This window comes from Phragmites australis, chromosome 16 (assembly GCF_958298935.1).
Source record: "Phragmites australis chromosome 16, lpPhrAust1.1, whole genome shotgun sequence".
Lineage (NCBI taxonomy): Eukaryota > Viridiplantae > Streptophyta > Magnoliopsida > Poales > Poaceae > Phragmites > Phragmites australis.
Window position 1 is genome coordinate 19,595,602 of NC_084936.1, and position 18,904 is coordinate 19,614,505.

General features: G+C 41.1%; 2 protein-coding genes across 3 annotated transcripts; both read left to right on the forward strand.

The window, feature by feature from the left end:
* LOC133895117 (cell division cycle protein 48 homolog) lies at positions 1-2,846 on the forward strand. Its single transcript, XM_062335306.1, has 3 exons — positions 1-244; positions 543-549; positions 2,560-2,846. Exons 1-3 carry the CDS (start codon positions 1-3, stop codon positions 2,843-2,845), a joined length of 537 nt encoding a protein of 178 aa, XP_062191290.1. The 3' UTR covers position 2,846.
* A 10,528-nt stretch (positions 2,847-13,374) lies between these two features.
* LOC133895803 (uncharacterized) lies at positions 13,375-17,143 on the forward strand. 2 transcript variants are annotated; one of them, XM_062336318.1, is made up of 7 exons: positions 13,375-13,725; positions 13,838-13,971; positions 14,414-14,618; positions 15,013-15,147; positions 15,672-16,295; positions 16,526-16,702; positions 16,795-17,143. In XM_062336318.1, the coding sequence occupies exons 1-7, from the start codon at positions 13,585-13,587 to the stop codon at positions 16,966-16,968; spliced, it is 1,590 nt and encodes a 529-aa protein (XP_062192302.1). In that variant the 5' UTR covers positions 13,375-13,584; the 3' UTR covers positions 16,969-17,143. The 2 variants fall into 2 exon arrangements, with proteins under 2 accessions (XP_062192302.1, XP_062192303.1); XM_062336319.1 differs by having other exon boundaries at positions 15,687-16,295.
* The last annotated feature ends 1,761 nt before the right edge of the window (positions 17,144-18,904 follow it).

The window sequence follows — 18,904 nt, forward strand, 5'->3', positions numbered from 1 at the left end:
ATGGTTGAACTCCACGCCAACCATGGCATCGTGGTGCAACCCATCTCCATCCAGAGCACTGGTGTGGTCACGGCACGTGTCAACGATGTCGTCGTGGTGAAGGCCCGTCATAGCCTGAGCGCTGTAGTGATCGACGCCCCCGCTGGCCATGGCGTCTTGGTGCAAATCCTCTACGGTGCTGTCATGGTGCAGGCCCTTGCGATGGAAGTTGAAGAATTAAGATCGGGATTAGAAGTAAGAGCAGGTAATCGAGAATGAGATTAGTGGGTTTAATGGGGGAGTTAGTGGTATGGATGCTTCAAGATTTGTGCCACCACGTGTCATGGTTTGGAAGTTGAAGAATTAAGATCGGCATTAGAAGTAAGAGCAGGTAATCGAGAATGAGATTAGTGGGTTTAATGGGGGAGTTAGTGGTATGGATGCTTCAAGAATTTGTCCCGCCACGTGTCATGGTTTGGAAGGGGTCCAGGTTGATGAGGTTGTAGACCTGGTCCCATAGGATTTTTCTCCCGGTCTATGAGTCCCGGTTAATTCTTCAACAGACACACAGTAAGAGCTATATCACTTTCCTCTCCTACTGCCTGCGAGCTCAGCATGTAAAAAAAAAATTTCAATCAGATTAACGATGCTGTGTATTTGGGAGCCCTGCAACAAGTTGGAGGAGTAATTTGAGATATGTCCCGTGTTCAAAGAAAAAATATTTAATTGTATCAGGAGCATTGTGTTGTGTTTCTATTTAATCTCATCTCATGCAGCAGTGTTCTTTCGCTTTGGAGCCAACATCTGATGCGGTAGTTGATTTGGTCACACGCAAGATAAGTCAACGTATACACATCTAATGCCGTGAGGAACCGGTCAAGCCATAACTCAAAATCGTGATGAATAAGCAAGTGGTGAAATTCGACGAAACCCCTGTGGTCAAATCAACACAGAAAGATAAAATGGTGGTACATGCATATGACTGCGATGCTTAGTGTAATCGTATAACCCGGATTGCTGGTCTACATCGATGTTGTTACTGCTACGCAACTTCGAGCTAAATAAGTTTGAAAATTCATTATTATTTTATTTTGTTTATGTACCTCTCCATTTAAGAAAGAAAAAGGATTAAGAGCTCTAGCTATCAAACGAGGAATAGGAGTATGCTGTAATTTTTTCTTTAAAATTTGCGGGCTACGACTCAAACTTAGCACCGATGAAAAAACAACAATTCGCTTAATTATACTTTAACGATAGCATTCACCAAAGAAGGTAGCCGGAACTTTGGATTTGAATGCCAACTAACATTGGCGTTACTGTTATTGTATTCATAAAGAAAACATTAAATTTCTCTATTTAAAATAATATATTTTCATGAACCTTGTCAAAAGACTAGTTTCTATGGCTTCTTGTCCAATCGCGACTTTTCTCTCCTCTTAATTTGGCACATCTCAAAACATTTGATTTAGTATTTAGTCAACCTGTACTAATTATATAGATACTCATCGTCATTCACCCAAGTAAATGACACACAAATCAGTTTAATTAGCATGTATACGACCAAGCCGCTCTCCCTCTTCAAGAGACACTCGGAGGCGACACTAGTTTAGAACGGATTATTACAAATTGATTTTAAATTTTATCATAAATAGTTATAGGTTCTGTCTTTACAAAATGTCTATAATATCAAGTTTATTACAGATAATTACAACTTCGTCTATAACAAAACGATATATAGATGGGTCTCAAGAAGACATGCATTTGTAATATAGCTACACACATACGAATTTTTAGAAAAACTATCTATATGTATTAAGGGTCATAGACAAAAAAAAAAAATCCGTCTCTATAAAATGTCACAGCCAGAATTTTTTTTAAAACTGTCCGTATGACTCTTTCCCCCCTTAAGAAACCATTTTATTTTCTGACTATCCTCATGATATGACATACATATATCACACTTCATGATATATATAAGAATATCATAGATATTTACATATCATAAATAAAAACATCACTTTTGTTTGTGTGTGTGTATATATATAATACATAAGAACGTATTGTTCTATTACACTCGTAGCACATGGTTCAAAATATAAGGCTACCTAGCTATGCATAATCCATAAATTTATCTCATGCGGTCTTCTAGAAGGATAAATTTATCTCATGCAGTCTTCTAGAAGGATGAGATAATTCACATCATTGACACCATCTTTAAAAAAGATAAGATGATTGACATCATTGACGACGCTATCTTTTAAAAAGATGACATCATTTCAACCATCTGAAGATAGAAAGGATGACATCATTTCAGCCATCTGTGTTCCACCACAATGTCTATCAAAGTTATCACACCCCAAAATTCCGATTTTGGATTGTGAGTATTTTAAAACAATAAAATATTTTTTTTGAAATTTGAAAGGTTTTTAAAAAAATCATAGTTTAAAAAGAATTTATTTTATGTGATAAAAAATATATTTATAAAATATTTGAATAGGTTAACAAATTTTAAGGTTGAATAAATTCTCGTTTTATTTTTCTAATATTATCCAAAATCCATATATCAATTTCATGGACGAGATCGACGCCGCCCAACCGCGAGAAGACCCACAGCGAGGTTGAGCGCCACGTGGTATCGCAGCTGCTCACGCTCATGGACGGGCTCCGGCCGCGCGCGCAGGTCGTGGTCATCGGGGCCACCAACCGCCCCAACAGCCTCAACCCGGCGCTCCGCCGCTTCGGCCGCTTTGACAGGGAGCTCCACATCGGCGTGCCGGACGAGGTCGGCCGCCTCAAGATCCTCCGCATCCACAGCAAGGACATGCCCCTCTCCGACGACGTCGTCGACCTCGAACACCTTCCGTAGGTTTTCCTTGCTCTCACCGGCCAACTTGGACATGATCTTCGGCCCATTGACGACCACGAAGTTCGCGCCGGACTCCGCGGTGATGGCGCGCGAGAGCAGCGTCTTGCCGGTGCCAGGCGGACCGTAGAGCAGGATCCCCTTGGGCGGTTTGACGCTGGCGTCTGGAACAGCTTGGGGTGGAGCAGCGGCAGTTCGACAAGCTCTCGGATCTGCACGAGCTGCTTGCGTACGTCGCCCGCGTCGTCGTAGCCAGGGCCGTCGAGCCGCTCCTCGTCTTCTCGCTTGAGGGGCTTGGAGCTGTCACAGAAGACTGCTGTGTCCTGCGCGACAATGACACAGTCGGCAGGGTCCGTCTCGACAACCTTTAACTCCACGGCGTGCATGTTGCCACGTACCACGAAGCGGTCGCCCTTGCGCACTGGACATAACGTGTTGCCAAACAGGGTCGGAAGCAGCCCTGCGCTAAGCCCCAGACTGGCCATTCAAATTTGAGTCAAATCTAAAAAAACTAATGTTTATACAGTAAATACAAGAGTGATTTTGGCTCATGGCCCAGGCTGAAACCTAGCCTGCTATGGGCCTGGGTCCGCCCCTGCTGCCAAAGTAGGGCTTCAAGTAGGCTTCGAAGAGGTCACCAGCGATGCCCTGGACGAAGTCCTTGAACGACACGACCATGATCTGCTTGCCGTTCTGGATGTCACGGCATGGATTGATGGTGACGAGCTTGCCGAGGTAGCTGCGGAGGTTGTCACGCACGACGCGGTTCATCTGCACCCTAGCGTCCAGCACAAGGCATCTTGCATGGCGTAGCAGACAGTCTCACTGCGGTGCTTGTCGCAGAGCAGCACGAGGTGTAACACCTCAGGAACCACAAAACCCTAGGATGTTACTCAACTACATTACAAGAATGCCAAACTAAATTTTTTTGACATTATATACCTAGAAAGACAGATCAACACAGAAGCAACAACATAAAAGCATATTAACAATATGATATTAATCAGCCAAACGATATGAAAAACACTTAACCACATGATTAACATCTCTAAGTTCTTATTTAAACAAGATGCAAGAAGAACTTCAACCTCAAAGATTATATTATATCTCATAACTAAAGGTAGTTGTGAAGATAAAAGTGTGCACAACGTGCTGCTAATCCCTTCTCTCTATGCTATCTTCAAAAATAACCTGGGGAAAATGTAAGGGTGAGATTGGATAATCTCAACAAATAAACTAATTTAACAAGTTATTTAAATCATAATATCATTAAGTATCGATTTAATCATTCAACATGTATGAAAGGCGCTAACATAACCTATTTTATTCTGAAGCAATTAAATAGCCATTACTCCATACACAAGCATAAAGTGAACAAAGTACAACTACATAAAACTTATCATAACATGTATATAAAGAACTACTTACTTCTTTTATGACAGGTTATGAACATCATAAATAAATCTAAGCTTTAAAGTCTAAAATAAGCAAAACAAGTGAGAATCACTCTATCTGGATCATCATGAATAAACATATAATCATATGGAATAATATATAACTACTCCACAAAAATCATCTACTTATAATCATATATCATCTACAGGTAATATTGTTAGCAAAATAACTATAAGCAATCCATCACAACCAATTTCAATGTAAATACTTCTGCAATACAATATGGTGCGTATGATTGCTATGCAATGCAGATCCACATATAACTTTACATTCTCTTCAAATCCATAATTTAAATCACACTGTATATGAATTTCTGAGAAACGTCACTTCTCATATTAACTTCCATAGCAACTTTGATATATAGAACTTCCACATAAATAATCTTCAATTGTGAATGCAATGCAAATGTATGCAGTGCAATGCATATGCCCAGTGCCTTCATACCCAACAAGGTATGAAGCTACATCATATTACGACAATATACAATGATGTATCGGTACATTCATAACCATAAGACCATGATATAATTTCAAGAGCACTCCGGAATAGTCATATAACTTTCTCAGTGACCTGGCTTATGTACTTTGGAATAGTTATATGACTTTCTCACTGACTTGGCTCAAATGCAATGCAATGAAATGCGATACAGACGATATATTGCTATCGTAAGAAAGCAAACCACATAGTTCAACATCCTCCACATATCCATATATAAGGCATACTTAAAGGAAATAAAAGAAGTTATGATCCTCAATATGTATCAACATGTATAAAATACTTCAAAATGGTAAATAGACTACTCCATTGTAAGGTCTCATATAAAAAATTATTTCTATGCAAAACATAGACATGATAAGTACTACACATATGCTAACTCCTGATTCACCGCTTTCATCTTTTACATCATGTATAAAATATTAAAGACTGCATTATTATCAATACTACTTATGACCATATAAAATAGCCAAGTTATGAACTTCACTTAAACTCCTACCTTCATGCTATAAGGACATAGGTATAACCTTCATTTAGATATGAGTGATACAACATGTCCATTTTGTCTTCCATTTAGTATAGTTTTCCAACCTACTTCACTACCCCCTCAAAGGTCATAATATGACAATATGACCACTTCTATAAGCTTCTATATAACACGCATCATTATCCTCATGTATTCTAGCCATTGAAAGATATAATGTGTGGATGTGCTAAAAATGAAGAAAACCCACAAATAAGTATTATCGTCACTGTATTAAATCACACCATCTATATAACCAATAAGGATTATTACGTCATCTTCATAAATGTAACAAAAGTAGACCATATAATTTTTTTTACATATGCATATGCCACATATGTACATTATAAAATGAAACACAATCTAAACTGCAAAAGCCCTCATATAGAAAATAACCATGTAAAATATACTCAATCATCTTAACATAATTATAACATCACTTAAAGTCATCTTCCATATTATTAAGTCTAAATATGTGTACTGTATTTATAGGCGAAGGTAGTAAAAATAACAAGTTAAAGTTGTAGTAACAACCGCTACATTCACTTGCCTTTACCGACGATGAAGATAAGATGTACACACCTCGGTGCAACACCACTTGATCAAACACTCATATATCAGCACCAAAATATAACATACAACACACAAACAACAAGGAACACGGTCCTACACCCTGCAACCTATCAAGCATACAAACTGGCATCTTCACATTCGTTTGACTGCAAAAGTGCTACTTCACTTTTGTTTATCTATTTTTCTACCACATATATGATAACAAATAAATACATATTTGGAATCTATAGAAGGAGGGTTATAACTTTCATACAGAAAACATAATTTTATTCTACCAATAAGGTGGCCTAAACTGCAACCAAAAACAGGCTTCTGAAACTATAGGGAAATTCAGGCAGTAGGCTTCATTTTTTTTATATCTGCTAAAACATACGTCCAAAAAGCCTGAAACTTTTTGGGCGTGTAGATCTTAATACCCTCTACAACATTCTAGTTGTAAAATTTTGCATAAAAGGCCTCTAAGATAGCCTAACCTATGTCCGAACTTAACTGAACTTTCTGATGGCCAAAACAAGAAGTCGACATTGACAAACCATAACTGAAGTTCTACTCCACCAAAAATTGCATTATTTACTAATACAGAAAGCTTGAGAAAAACTCTAAAACTTTTGTTAATTTGGGTTTGGCAGATTCGGCCTCTAAGGTTGTCGAAAACTGAATAGATCTATTACTGGATAGACTGCATAATCTGCGAACAGACCAATATTCAGAAATCGATTTCTCCCAGCATACTCATCCAAAATCATAGAAAAAAATGGTTTTGCACCTCACCTAGGGTTCCTCACAAAATCCTTACAGCAACAGCTCTCTTCCTCCTCCCTTTCCCTTCTTTTCTCTTCCTTCCTGCAACCCTTCTCCTCATCCACTTCCACCTCCTTCCCCTTCCTCCTGGGTGCCCAGATCAGCAACAACAGGGGGAAGAGAGAGGTGAGCCAGTAGCCACAGCCAGAGGGGAGGGTGGCTAGGGTTTGGGTGTGGGGAATAGAGCAGGAGGGAAAAGAGTCGGATTTGGCCATGAGAAGTAATGTAGGTTCTGTTATTTTTCTTTTTATCTCAAACTTCAACAAAAACATAACTCTGCGATTTGAACTCCAAACATGAAGTATAAGTAGTAAAAAAGATTCATTTCGATGAGCTCTACGCATCCGCGGTCTCTAATCATCCGTCTGAGTGATAGATCAGAAAGTCAACCTTTTGCTCCCTTTGTACCTTCCCCGTCAACCTTTTCTTCTTTTATGTATTCCTAAGTAGAAAACACCTTTTCTCCTTGTACTCTTCCTTCAACTTGAAAACCAAAAGCGATAGAACCGAAAAGCAACGATTTAACTTCTTGGGGGTGACACGAGGCCCCCCTCGAAGACATTGAGGTGGTCCATCATGGCCTGCCTAAGCACGACCGTGGAGTTGTCTAGGACCACCACGCCCTCAGCGTCATCCACCAGTAAGCGGTTCGGTGCCTTCTTCCGCTCCAGGATCTTTGTGATGTAGTCCTTCTTCTCGACGGTGGCCATGTTGCTGGATAAGATCGAGATCTCTTTCAACGGTGGTGGTGTGAAAACCTAGTTTCTAGCTTCACCTGATCAATCGAAACACCGTCGTGAAAACCTAGCTAGATTATCCCAATCGATGAGGACATTGTTGTCTGCCTCGTAGGGTTTAGGTTGCCATGGCTACTTGATTTGGGAAGTCTGCATCTGATATTTATATTGGACAACGCTCGTGGCGCTGCGCGATGTGCATGCCCTTGTCGGTTTCTGTGTCATGTCCCTATCGGACTCGATCACTTCTCCTTGTCACCGACATCTAAAACAATACAGTACGCTCGTACGGTACATACTCTGTTATCTGTGTCCTTCTCAGCTTCTGACTTCCGAGGTCGGTACGTCTTTGGCACGCTTGGTTCCATGGTCACAACACCAGCTCGGTTAGGAGATTTTGGATTGATTAATTTTTATGTGTGTAAGGTTTGGGTTGAGTGCTGATGGAATGAATCAGTCTGCAACATGAGCAACAAACTAGCACTTGGCATGTGGTTTTCTGCACCTACAACATTCCTCCTTGACAGTGTATGAAGCAGAAGTACCTTATGATGTCGATACTTATCAAGGGCCGATGCAACCTGGAAATAATATGTATGTGTTTCTATGACCATTGATGGAAGATCTGGCAACATTGTGGAAACAAAGGGGTTCAGGTGTGGGATGAGTACAAACAAGATTACTTCAACCTACACGTCTTGTTATTCGTGACAAAAAATAATTAATAATTAAATAATTAAGCACATTACATCTCAGGTAATGGCCTATTTCGATGATGGGTTCTATGACAACTTCAGACCCGACATCTAAGTGAAACCCGACAAGTTGATGGAGGTTCCTCGATCTCCGATGTTGGATTTTGACCGACAAGCCCTATGGTTTGGTGGTCAAGATGGCCACTCACATGATTGTATGGCTAGTAGGTTGCAAAACCCAACTACGACTGTGACCTCAACTTCCGGTATCTCTTGCTACCGAGTAAAGAAGGAGATTTCAGATGATGAACCTCGCTTCTCAAAATTTGACGCATGTATAGACAAAGAAGACATGGAAGATTATGTTGTCAATGCACTCTCTACTGATCATCAAGAGGACCAGATAGAGTCCTAGACATTAGAGTCCCATTGCAAGTAAAAGGGATAATGGTGCTCCACGAGGAGAATCGAGTCCAGCAAAACTCCCCTCATCAGCACATGTCCAAGGCAGAGATCATCACTATAGGAGTTACAAATGTCACCTTTCCATTTAGTGTTCGGTTTGTTGGGCCGACAAGGTGGCAATGACGAACAATTTTCCTCTAGTACTACCTATTACCTACACAGCGCGTTGGCTCTACTCTACAATCCACATCAAGAAGGGTTGAATACTCCAAAAGGGGCCGTGTGTACAACAATAGGCAGAACAATTGAGCTCAGCAAGATCTACCACTGGGATGGGTAGCACATGCTGAAATAGTTCCTACCAAGTTACTCCAAGTCAGAGGAGAAAGATTAGCAGACCAACCTATGAGAGTAGGGTTGTTTGTTCGGTTAGTTTAGTTCGGTGTAATCAATATTTCAGTATAATACGGTGCTATTGCTTTGGTTAATATGGTATTTTATAAAAGTACAGTTTGGGATCGGTAAATGCCATTTTATTTTGGTTCAGGGTCGATAAATACTATTCCTGCCAAATTTGACACAAATTGAGAATAAGAAGACGTAACACGCCAATGCCGCGTATATGCACTTTTCATTAAACATCACTACATCAGCATTCAACAGTTCCAATTCTGTTATGTTCAAGTGTTCAGCCATTCAGGCAATTTAGTTTAGGCAACACAACATTTAGGCAATTCTGTAACTTATGTTCAACCACATCCAAGTGTCAAAAAGCAGTACAACACATCCCACATCATGCGACATGCAAACAAGCATCAGCAATTTAGCAGTTCAGCAATAGGGACTATCAGCATTCAGCAAGATAGCAGTTTAGCACAGCTGCACAGGGCACAACAGTACAACACATTTAAGATTTAACAAACAAATCCATCAATTTAATCCTTTGTGCTAGTAGCCCAGCATGCATTCTGATTTAGAGGAAAAAAAAAGAGCTACCTTTCATGGGCTCAATGGCTCACGCCTCATGGCATGCCATCATCACCTACTCTACTCAGTACTCACCTTGCACTTGCAAGTTTCAATCAGCAATCGGGGACAACGGGGAGGCAATAGGGCAAGACAGCAAGCAACAATCTTGGCCTCGGTGGGAGGCGGCATAGATCTGCAGAGCATTGGTCCACTGGAGCAGTGGAGCGACAGGCGATGTCACGACGTGAAACCTCGGACACTGCGGCGAGCGGCAATGTTTGGGCCTCTGGGGAGCGAAGACAGAGAGTGCCGGAGCGGGGCCACGTCGCAGCGGCCAGCGGTTGACGGTGCACAACGCAATGAGGTGGGCGGTGGCTTGCGTCTTCTCACGATACGTTTGGTCTGGACTGTGGTGGCGTAGCATTCTGATTTGTGATTTCTGAGGCATGTTGCTACCTGCTAGTGCTAGCTAGGTTATATTGTTAGAAGATGGGCTTGATTGAATGCTTGATGCATTTGAGAATTGAGCCCAAGTGCCCAACGCGGCGCCTGAACATGCCTACAGTCAAACATACAGAAAGAGCGATACCAACAGTCCAACATAGCAAATCGGTTCCTTTGGTTCATTCAATTTTCAGCCGGTTTATACAGAAAAAACCAAACCCTAGAAAACCGGAGTTGTTGTCTACCTAACCGAAAACCGGTCAAACCGAGTTGATCGGTTTTGTTCGGTATTTTCCGTTTGTTTTTTTAGTTATGTTCAAATGTGCATAGCCCTATATGAGAGGATGCATGCTCGTGATCGGCGGGTACGTCATGTGATAACTCCCAAAAACCACCTTGATTTAGATCTATGTTATGAGATCAATGAACATAACAGAGCGAGAGATCGAGATAGGTCTCCTAGAAGGCTTAGACCAAGTTTTGGAAATCATGCTAATACAATTCCTAAGGGTTAGGGTTATGACTCTAACTACCGGAGAGGCATTGCAATGGTTACCGGATGTCAAGCTTTCACACCAAATCTCCGAGCAGTACACCGGCCAGATAGATTCTAATCTAGCATATTAGAGAAGTACAATGGAAGTTCTAATCTGTTATAATTCCTTTAGATCTATACAAACAACTATCCAAACCGCCGAGGGATGAGAAGGTTATTGCCAACTACCTCCTCACAACACTTGAAGGGTCTTCCCATTAATGGTTTACCAATTTGTCAACATAATTGGTCTACTCATGGGAATAATTGTGTGGCATGTTTTAGGCCAACTTCTAGGGGACCTATGAGTGTCCTGGGAAGAAAGATGACTTGCATCACCTTTTTCAAGAGAATAATGAGGCTCTATGGAAATTCATCAAAGATTCAGTAACATTAGGAGTACAATTCCCGAAATCATTTACTCTTCGGTAATTTGAGCGTTCCGACAAGGAGTGCAGAATAGAAGGCTAACTGAATATATGGCCATGTGTTCGCCTCAAAGTGTCAAGGAGCCATTCGAGATGGGCAATCGCTATGCTGCTACCGCATAGGCGGTAGAGTGGGGCTGTTTCTTCGATAAAGGGGAAAATGCCTTAACCTGGCCTAGAGGATGAGACCTCCAAGTGAGCCGACAAGTGCAAATTAAAGAAAAAAGTTGATAAGGACAAGAAGAGGAAGAAATTGAGACACCAAATGTTATGGTCATGACTCATAATAAGGACTTCAAGTCTCGTTGATTTCTTGACAAGGGTAAGAAACCCTTATTGAAAGAGGATGAGGATAGAAGGTGGTGTCCTATTTTTAAATCAGACACGCATGATTTGGCTACTTGCCGTGTCATGCTTAAATAGGTGAAAAGAACTTGAAGACAAAGTCCTCGAGAAGGTCTTCCAACTCTAAACCCTGACAATACAAAGAAGATGATGAGGACAAAGATATGCCCTTCTAGCACGATGAATACACTATCAACCATATGTTTAGGTGATATGTCATCTACAAATCAAAGCAATAGTACAAGTGCATTGAGTGAGATGTTTGTGCCACAACCCCTTCCATTTGAAAGGTCCTAAAGTGGTCAGATGTCCCAATCAAGTTTGACAAGAATGATTGTCCTGATTCGATCATCCACCTTGATCGTTATCCGATCATGGTCGAGCCTACTATCGACAATTGGAAGTAAGTTGAGTTCTTGTAGATGGTGACAGTTCTTTGAATATCTTGTTTCTTGATACTTTGGATGCTATGTAGGTACCTAGAAAATGCTTAAGCCTGTGAAGCATGCTTTTCATGGTATAATCCGGCGCTCTTCAGCCAAACCTATTGGTCAAGTATCGCTCCTGGTCACGTTCGGGATGCCTAAGATTTTCTGAATAAAAAATATTCTGTTCAATGTGGTACCCACTGCGCATACTAATACGTAAAGTTGCCAGATCAAAGGGAGTCATTACAAGATAAGCGTATGGCTTTGAAGTATGACAAGAAAAGTCTCGACCTAGTTGAGTAGTTATTGTTGTATGATGTTAATTCTTTACATAAGCAACCCAAGCATTCTAGACTTAAGATAACTCCTAAGCCCAATAATAACATCAAGACTATTCCATTAGACCTGACAGAGCCATCCAAGTATGTCTGGATAGGCTCCGTGATGGATCCTAAATAGGAACTCGAGCTCATAAAATAGGCCCTTCTCACCTGTTTGAGGGCGAGAGTGGGAGAGATATACATATCATCCTTTCCATATGGTGAGAAATAAATCTCACCCTCAGAGAGGGCGATCAATATCATCACCCAACCAGTGGACGAGAAGAGTCCACCTGACCTGCCACCATGGCTTACACGGCTGCCATGGGGGTCAAGAAATGGATTACCCGCTGAGAGAGAGAGATTTATAAAAATCTCCCTCTTAGTGGGTGATCCATGGGAGCTGCGCTCCTAGTGGGCCCAACAAATGGATTGCCCGCTCAGAGGGTAAGATTTAGAAAAAATTGCCCTCTCAGATGGTTGGAAAATTGAGGCATTGCATTCTGAATGACTTGAAATGTTCGCTATCCAAGTGTAGAGCTTTTAAGTATAGTATGTTCACATCACACAGTTAGAATTCGATTATATGTTTAACTTATTTTTACAGGAAATTATGAAAATAGTATAGCTTCTATATGTATATGATACAAATTTTATTAAAAAACACCCTTCTAGGTGGAAGAGAAATATTTCTCTCTTTTTGGATGGACAAGAAATATTTCTCTCACACCAGAATATCTGTACAAACACATAGCATGTCACATCATTTCTCGTCCGTTCAATCAACAATTTTTAAATCTGGTCCGCTAAAGGGAGGAGAGGACCTAGTTTTGTCATTGTCTGACACCAGCACATATTTATGTTAAATTAGAAAATAAAAAATATAAATAAAAAATCTTGATAACCGTTATCTCGGAACAGAAATTATATCTCTTCCTCTCCCTTTGTTCTAGATCTCTCTACCCAAATCACCCAACTTCTTTCACAAATTATCAACTAGAACCGTAAGACCATCCCTAACCACATTCTCTTCATTTCGTTCTCTTCCTAATTCCCCTCTCTCTTCTCGTTTTCTTTATTTTCTCTCATCTCCAACAGTTTCCCTTCAATAAGATTCGTGAAAGAAAAATAGAAAAAATCTCGTCATAGAAGGAATAACCTTAAAAATATATTCGTAACGAAAACTATAAAGAAAAAACATTAAAACACTAAAAAAACGAAAATTCATTCACAGATAGATTCTCACCAGTGAAAAAACTCGCTCAGAATAGTTCTAACAATCTACCTTCGTATGAAACGGGCTCTTAACAACTACACAAAAGGCCCATCATAGGCAAAGCTCGTCGTGCTCACTGTTCTCAACTCCGCCGCGGCGACCCGAAAATTTCAAACGCAAAATGGAGGGAAACGCAAAAAGCGCAAGGGACTTTTGAACGCCACCAGAAACTTCTCGCTTTCTCCACCCCCACCTCGCCGCCGCCGTGTGCCAGCGATCCGGGGTCAGCCTCCGTCCGCCGCGCCCGACTCGCCCCGGTGGTGGTAGTTCCCGTCCCGCCTCCGCAAACCCACCCAGCGGCGGTGCGGCCCCCATGCCGGCGCTCGAGGGGATGGGGTCCGTGGTCGCGACTGTGAGTGGCTACCACGGCGACGAGAGGCACAGGCTCGTCAAGCTCATCGCGGAGACCGGCGCGAGCTACGTCGGATCCATGAGCAGGTCCATCACCCACCTGGTTAGTACGCGTCGCCCGCCCGCTGTGCGCATCTCGGTTTATTTTTTGGGAGGTTTGATTTGGTCCCCGCTGTGTTGAATCTGGGTGCGTGCGTGCTTTCTGGGGGATCCAGGTTTGCTGGCGGCTCGAGGGGAAGAAGTACGACATCGCGAGGCGGCTCCGGACGCGCGTCGTCAGCCACCGGTGGTTCCAGGACTGCCTCAGGGAGGGGAGGCGACTCCCCGAGGACCCTTACTTGATGGAAAGGTAGGACCGGTTTTTCTTCAGCTGTTATATTATCGCGAATTCCCTTTGTGATATGATCATACGTGTTCCTAGTAATTGTTTCACTTGGGGGAACGCATGAACCATGAAGTTGATAGAGAATTTTGGGTGATAATGTGAAATTGGGATCTAGATTTGCATAGATGTGCTGCGACAACTGCAATTATGCTAAAATGCGAAATTTGTTGTGGGCAGTTCTAATTCTTCTGTCAGATTTGATACTAAATTTGTGTTACCAAGTTTCGAAGCTGGTGCCACGACAAACGGGTCACTTCTAGCAGTGCACTTGGCTTAGACGCTAACATTTGTTGATGCATGCCAAAGTTGTCGTGCAAACCAGAAGAAGTTGCAGAGTGCTATCTTATTCTGTGAAAATGTTAACTATGTCTTTCTCAGAAAACCTTCCATTCTGCTTGATGTGCAGTGGTGAAGAAGCAGGACCAGTCCCAGAGTTGCCTGGTCGTCCTGATACACGAGCCAATAAAAATGCAGTCATGGAGGACAGAGCTTTGAAAGAGTTACCTGATGAGTTCTGCAGTACTCCTCTTGCCAGCTATACAGTTAAGCTTGATGATTCAGACTCTGATTTTGAGCATCAGGCATGGTCTGATTCATCCCTGTTGAAAGAAGTACGAATCATAACTTCACTTGATTTCGTTCCTGCATGCAGTCCCTTGATGTTGTATTCTCTAATCTATCTTCAAATCATCATGTTTTTTAAATCTTCGATCTATTAGAGTACTAGCTCGATGTTCTTCCATTAGTTTAACAAAAACATATTACTGTCTAGCATATAGTTCTGTATAATACTGCCAAATCATGCATGGTTCAGCTAGTAAGTATGATAGAAGTGCTTTCTGATGGTTCGCCTTATGATATTTTGATGGTCACTTCACAGTCGTATATGGTTCTCAGTTTCAATGTCTATGTATGAAGTCTGAGCATTAACCTACTTTTCCAGAAGTACTGCGTATATTGTACTATCTATTTTCTGATGGGGCTTGGTTGACCTGTTGCCTGCAGAATTTTGTTGGTTGTGGGAATTCTAAGAAAAATGATTCATCAGATGTTAAGGAAAGAAGAAAACGTTTGAAGCGTGTGCATAAATCAACATATAAAGATGTCCTACACCTGCAGGACAATGCGTCAAGTGTCATGGTACTATGCAAATTCATACTTTATCAGACCCCTTCTGAATCTGTTCTTTTGTTTAACTACAGCCTATGAAATTTTGGTGTCTTTTCTGTACATACTTTCTTGAAAGTTAGGTGTTAATTCTGTTTATGAACCTCTCAGTATTCTGGTCCTAAGTCCTGATCAAGCACCCTTCAAAGTGCATATTGTGGTGCTTTGTTTTGCTTAATAATTATATCTAATGAACAAAGGACCCAGTAGCTAATAATTTTATCCGAATTAATCTGTCCAAGTGCTCAAGGACCTGTCAAGAATCAAACTGGAGTCACCTAAATGGAGACATTGTTTTATTTATGCAGATGACATTAATTTTTTGTTGCATGTGGTCCATGCCCAAGATGACAAAATCTTGTGTCTACCACATTTCATCTAGGCCAGGACCCGTTGGGTATATGGGCTTTGATGAATATAGTACACAGCTTGTTTAGCATGCTTCCTTTTCACGTTCGCTTGTTAGCACATTTTTATTTGTAATCTTATGCATGTAGCAAATGACAACACAGACAAGACAAGGCCTTCGTGAATCAAGTCACACAACGTCCCGGAGCAAATCGAAGAAGGGAAACTTGTCAGGTTTTCTTGATAATGAGGGTCCTAGCAGGATGGGAGAAAGGAACGATCTTACAGAAAGCTGTGAAAATGATAGTTTGTCTGACAGATTTGATGAACCTCAAACTTTGGATACTCTGTCTATAGAAGGTCGAAGAAAAATTACCAAGACGAATGCATCATCATCATCATCATCACTTCGACAAAGTACCCTGGAAAGTCTATTTGAGTTTGGTGAAAGTAGTAGGCATGAACCAGACAGAAGTAAAGAGCAGGAAAATGTTGAATTATACGAGAGTTCAGGAAACTTGCTGCCATGTGATTTGTCTGCACAGGAACCAGCTTTCTGTACTCAGGAGAAAATAGATCAATGTAGCCTTGACACTGTAGCTGATGATGAAAAGAACGATGACAAGTCCACCATAGAAAAATCATCTAATCTACCAAAACAAGCAGAGCTATCATGTGTTATATGCTGGACAGATTTTTCCTCTACAAGGGGCATCTTACCATGTGGACACCGATTCTGTTATTCATGCATTCAAGGATGGGCAGATTGTCTGGTATGTATTTTGTTCAGACAGAGTAGGGAATGTACTAATGCAGATTCAAGATAGCATTTTGTCACTGAAAGAAATGTTACCAACTAATAACATATAGGAAATGCAACTAATACGTTATATCAAACTATTAGCAAGTGTTGGGCAAAAGGGGTTAGCAATAACCTGACTGTGCACTAGTTTTTGAGTTCAATTAGAAATTATTACTCATACAGCTGCATATTGTGTTTTAGGCTTCTAGGGGAAAAGTCTCAACATGTCCTCTTTGCAAAGCCAGTTTCACATGGATCAGTAAGGTGGACGAGGCAGGCACCTCCGATCAGAAAATATACTCGCAGACCATTCCTTGTGGAGCTTCTACCGACAGTTTCGTGTTCAGCAATGAAGGCTACGACTTTTCTCGATCAATGGTGATATCCTATTGCATCGTGTCTCCTTGCTGCTTAAGATCGATTTGGGTTTGCAATGCTTACCCCTCCTGTGCATCGAATCCATTGTGCAGGCTAGGCAAGGAGCATGCTACCAGTGCCAGAGCCGTGAGCCCGAGGAGCTTCTTCTGAGCTGCCATGTCTGCAGGTCGCAGTGGGTACACTCGTACTGCCTTGATCCCCCGCTGATGCCATGGACATGCGTGCACTGCAGAGATCTGCGGATGCAGTATCAGCGTTATCGCTAGCCCAAAAATCTGAATATTCATGTCATAGCCTTATAACCTTGCTACTTGTGCGATTCGTTCCTCACCAGGCTGCTTGAGGTTCTAGAGGGAAGTTATATGTGAAGACATGTTAATTCAGCTGGTAATTTCATCCATGCTTGTTATTTGGTGAGGATTCTCAAAATTAATCAAAATTAGTCGCATTGTCTAATTTGGTCGAGACAGGACACGTGCATCGATTTTTAACGCTGCTATATATTGCTGATTTTGAGCCCATTTACCTTCAGATTATATGAAGTTTCCTAATTGTGGTAGCAATTGGCACTCGTCACATAACACGTATTCGAGAGATAGGAACACGAGGGGTAAGAGGACGAAGATAAAGAATAGGAAAGCACGCCGAGAACATCCCACTTGTGCATAAATACTGACAATGCTCTAATCTTAGTTCAACTCTGAAGACGGTCTTGTAATAAAGGAAGACGAAGATCACAAATAACAATACTATTACTTATATAAAGAACACTAGTAGCACTGATCACATCAAGCATACCATGGTACAAGCTCAGCAGCAAATTACAACACCACACATGGCAATCCCAATATTCTGTCTTAAGGTAACAAAAAAAGAAAACTTTGTCTCAGCAAAAGTTAAGGACTCAACCATTAACTAAGAATCATGTTGACCATGTCAACTCAGATTCAGATTTACAACTAAAATAGTTGCAATCTAGTGACAAGATTAGCAAGAAACATCTGACATGGCCACAATCCACAACCCCAAGAGGCCCTTGCAAGTGTTTAGTTTGGTTCCTTGCACTTTCAGACTACATTGCCTATATGAGTTAACAAATGAAATGCACAAATATAGCAGAATACTCACCATTTTGACTTTCAGCAATTTTTTGTTAACTGCTTAAGCCACATAGTATGAAGTGTTGCATCAAGGGAAAGGAAGATCTCTCGGTTCAAGCATCTCTGAAGGGATCACAGGCCAACACCTTTTCTTCGTCACTCAAATAAACTATTTCACGCATTGCATTGATACACTTGGCAATTGAAAGCTTCTGCGGTAATTTATGCTTCTTCTTCCTGAATTCCATATAAGCTTCAATAGTCTCAACAATAAACTCTTGATTTTCTTAGCTCCTTGAGTTGGAGGTATGGTAGAGGAACTTGAGTTACCATTCTCAGCAGGTCTTTTTGATCCTGATCTCTTACTATGTGCTCTGCACCCCTGCAATGCTTGTTGGTACTTCTGTCTCAAAAATGCGAGGGATCGAATTTCCACAGCCATCTCCTTCATTGCTTAATCCAGTATGTTCTGTGTCCAACTCTGCTGAGTGTGCACCAAAAAGATCAGGGGAAAATACCAACTGCTCATCATCTCAATCATACACATTATACCTCATGGAGAAGAAAGCAAAAACATCTAGTTTTAAATTTGTGGCACACTTTTAAAAAATGGAATAACAAGTTGAACTGATCAATCTCACTCGTTAGTATCACCAAGCAAGGGATTCTGCATACGGGTTTGGATTTTTCAAGCTCATACACTCAATTTTCTCACTGATACTTCCTCTTCTATTAGTTGATACCACGGGACCACGAAGAAATACCCGTCCATTACTTTTTCATTCATAATACGACGCTAAAATTGCCAGAATTTGACATGAAGGTATTTTTCTATGACAAAGATTATCAAAAATTGTTACAATCGGAAAAGAAAGGCATTCCATCAACCAATTATTGAAAATAAATTAAACTTTGCTATAACCAACTGAAATGTAAGGCATGCTATTCACCTGCACAATTGTAACTCCCCGGGGACCACCATAAGCCCGAAGTGTTACTAACCTACCTACGAGCCCACCGAACAATAAAATTTTGGCAGCATATCCCCTGTAACTAGAGGTATAACTGACTAAACACCACGGAGCAAGAGATAAACACATCA

What these genes read in the sequence shown, in the direction of transcription:
- LOC133895117 (XM_062335306.1), top strand. Translation starts at nt 1, where the DNA reads ATGGTTGAACTCCACGCCAACCATGGCATCGTGGTGCAACCCATCTCC.
- LOC133895803 (XM_062336318.1), top strand. Translation starts at nt 13,585, where the DNA reads ATGCCGGCGCTCGAGGGGATGGGGTCCGTGGTCGCGACTGTGAGTGGC. An exon ending in GCAGGTCCATCACCCACCTG is followed by an intron (nt 13,726 to 13,837) that starts GTTAGTACGCGT and finishes TGGGGGATCCAG; the next exon opens with GTTTGCTGGCGGCTCGAGGG. An exon ending in ATTCATCCCTGTTGAAAGAA is followed by an intron (nt 14,619 to 15,012) that starts GTACGAATCATA and finishes TGTTGCCTGCAG; the next exon opens with AATTTTGTTGGTTGTGGGAA.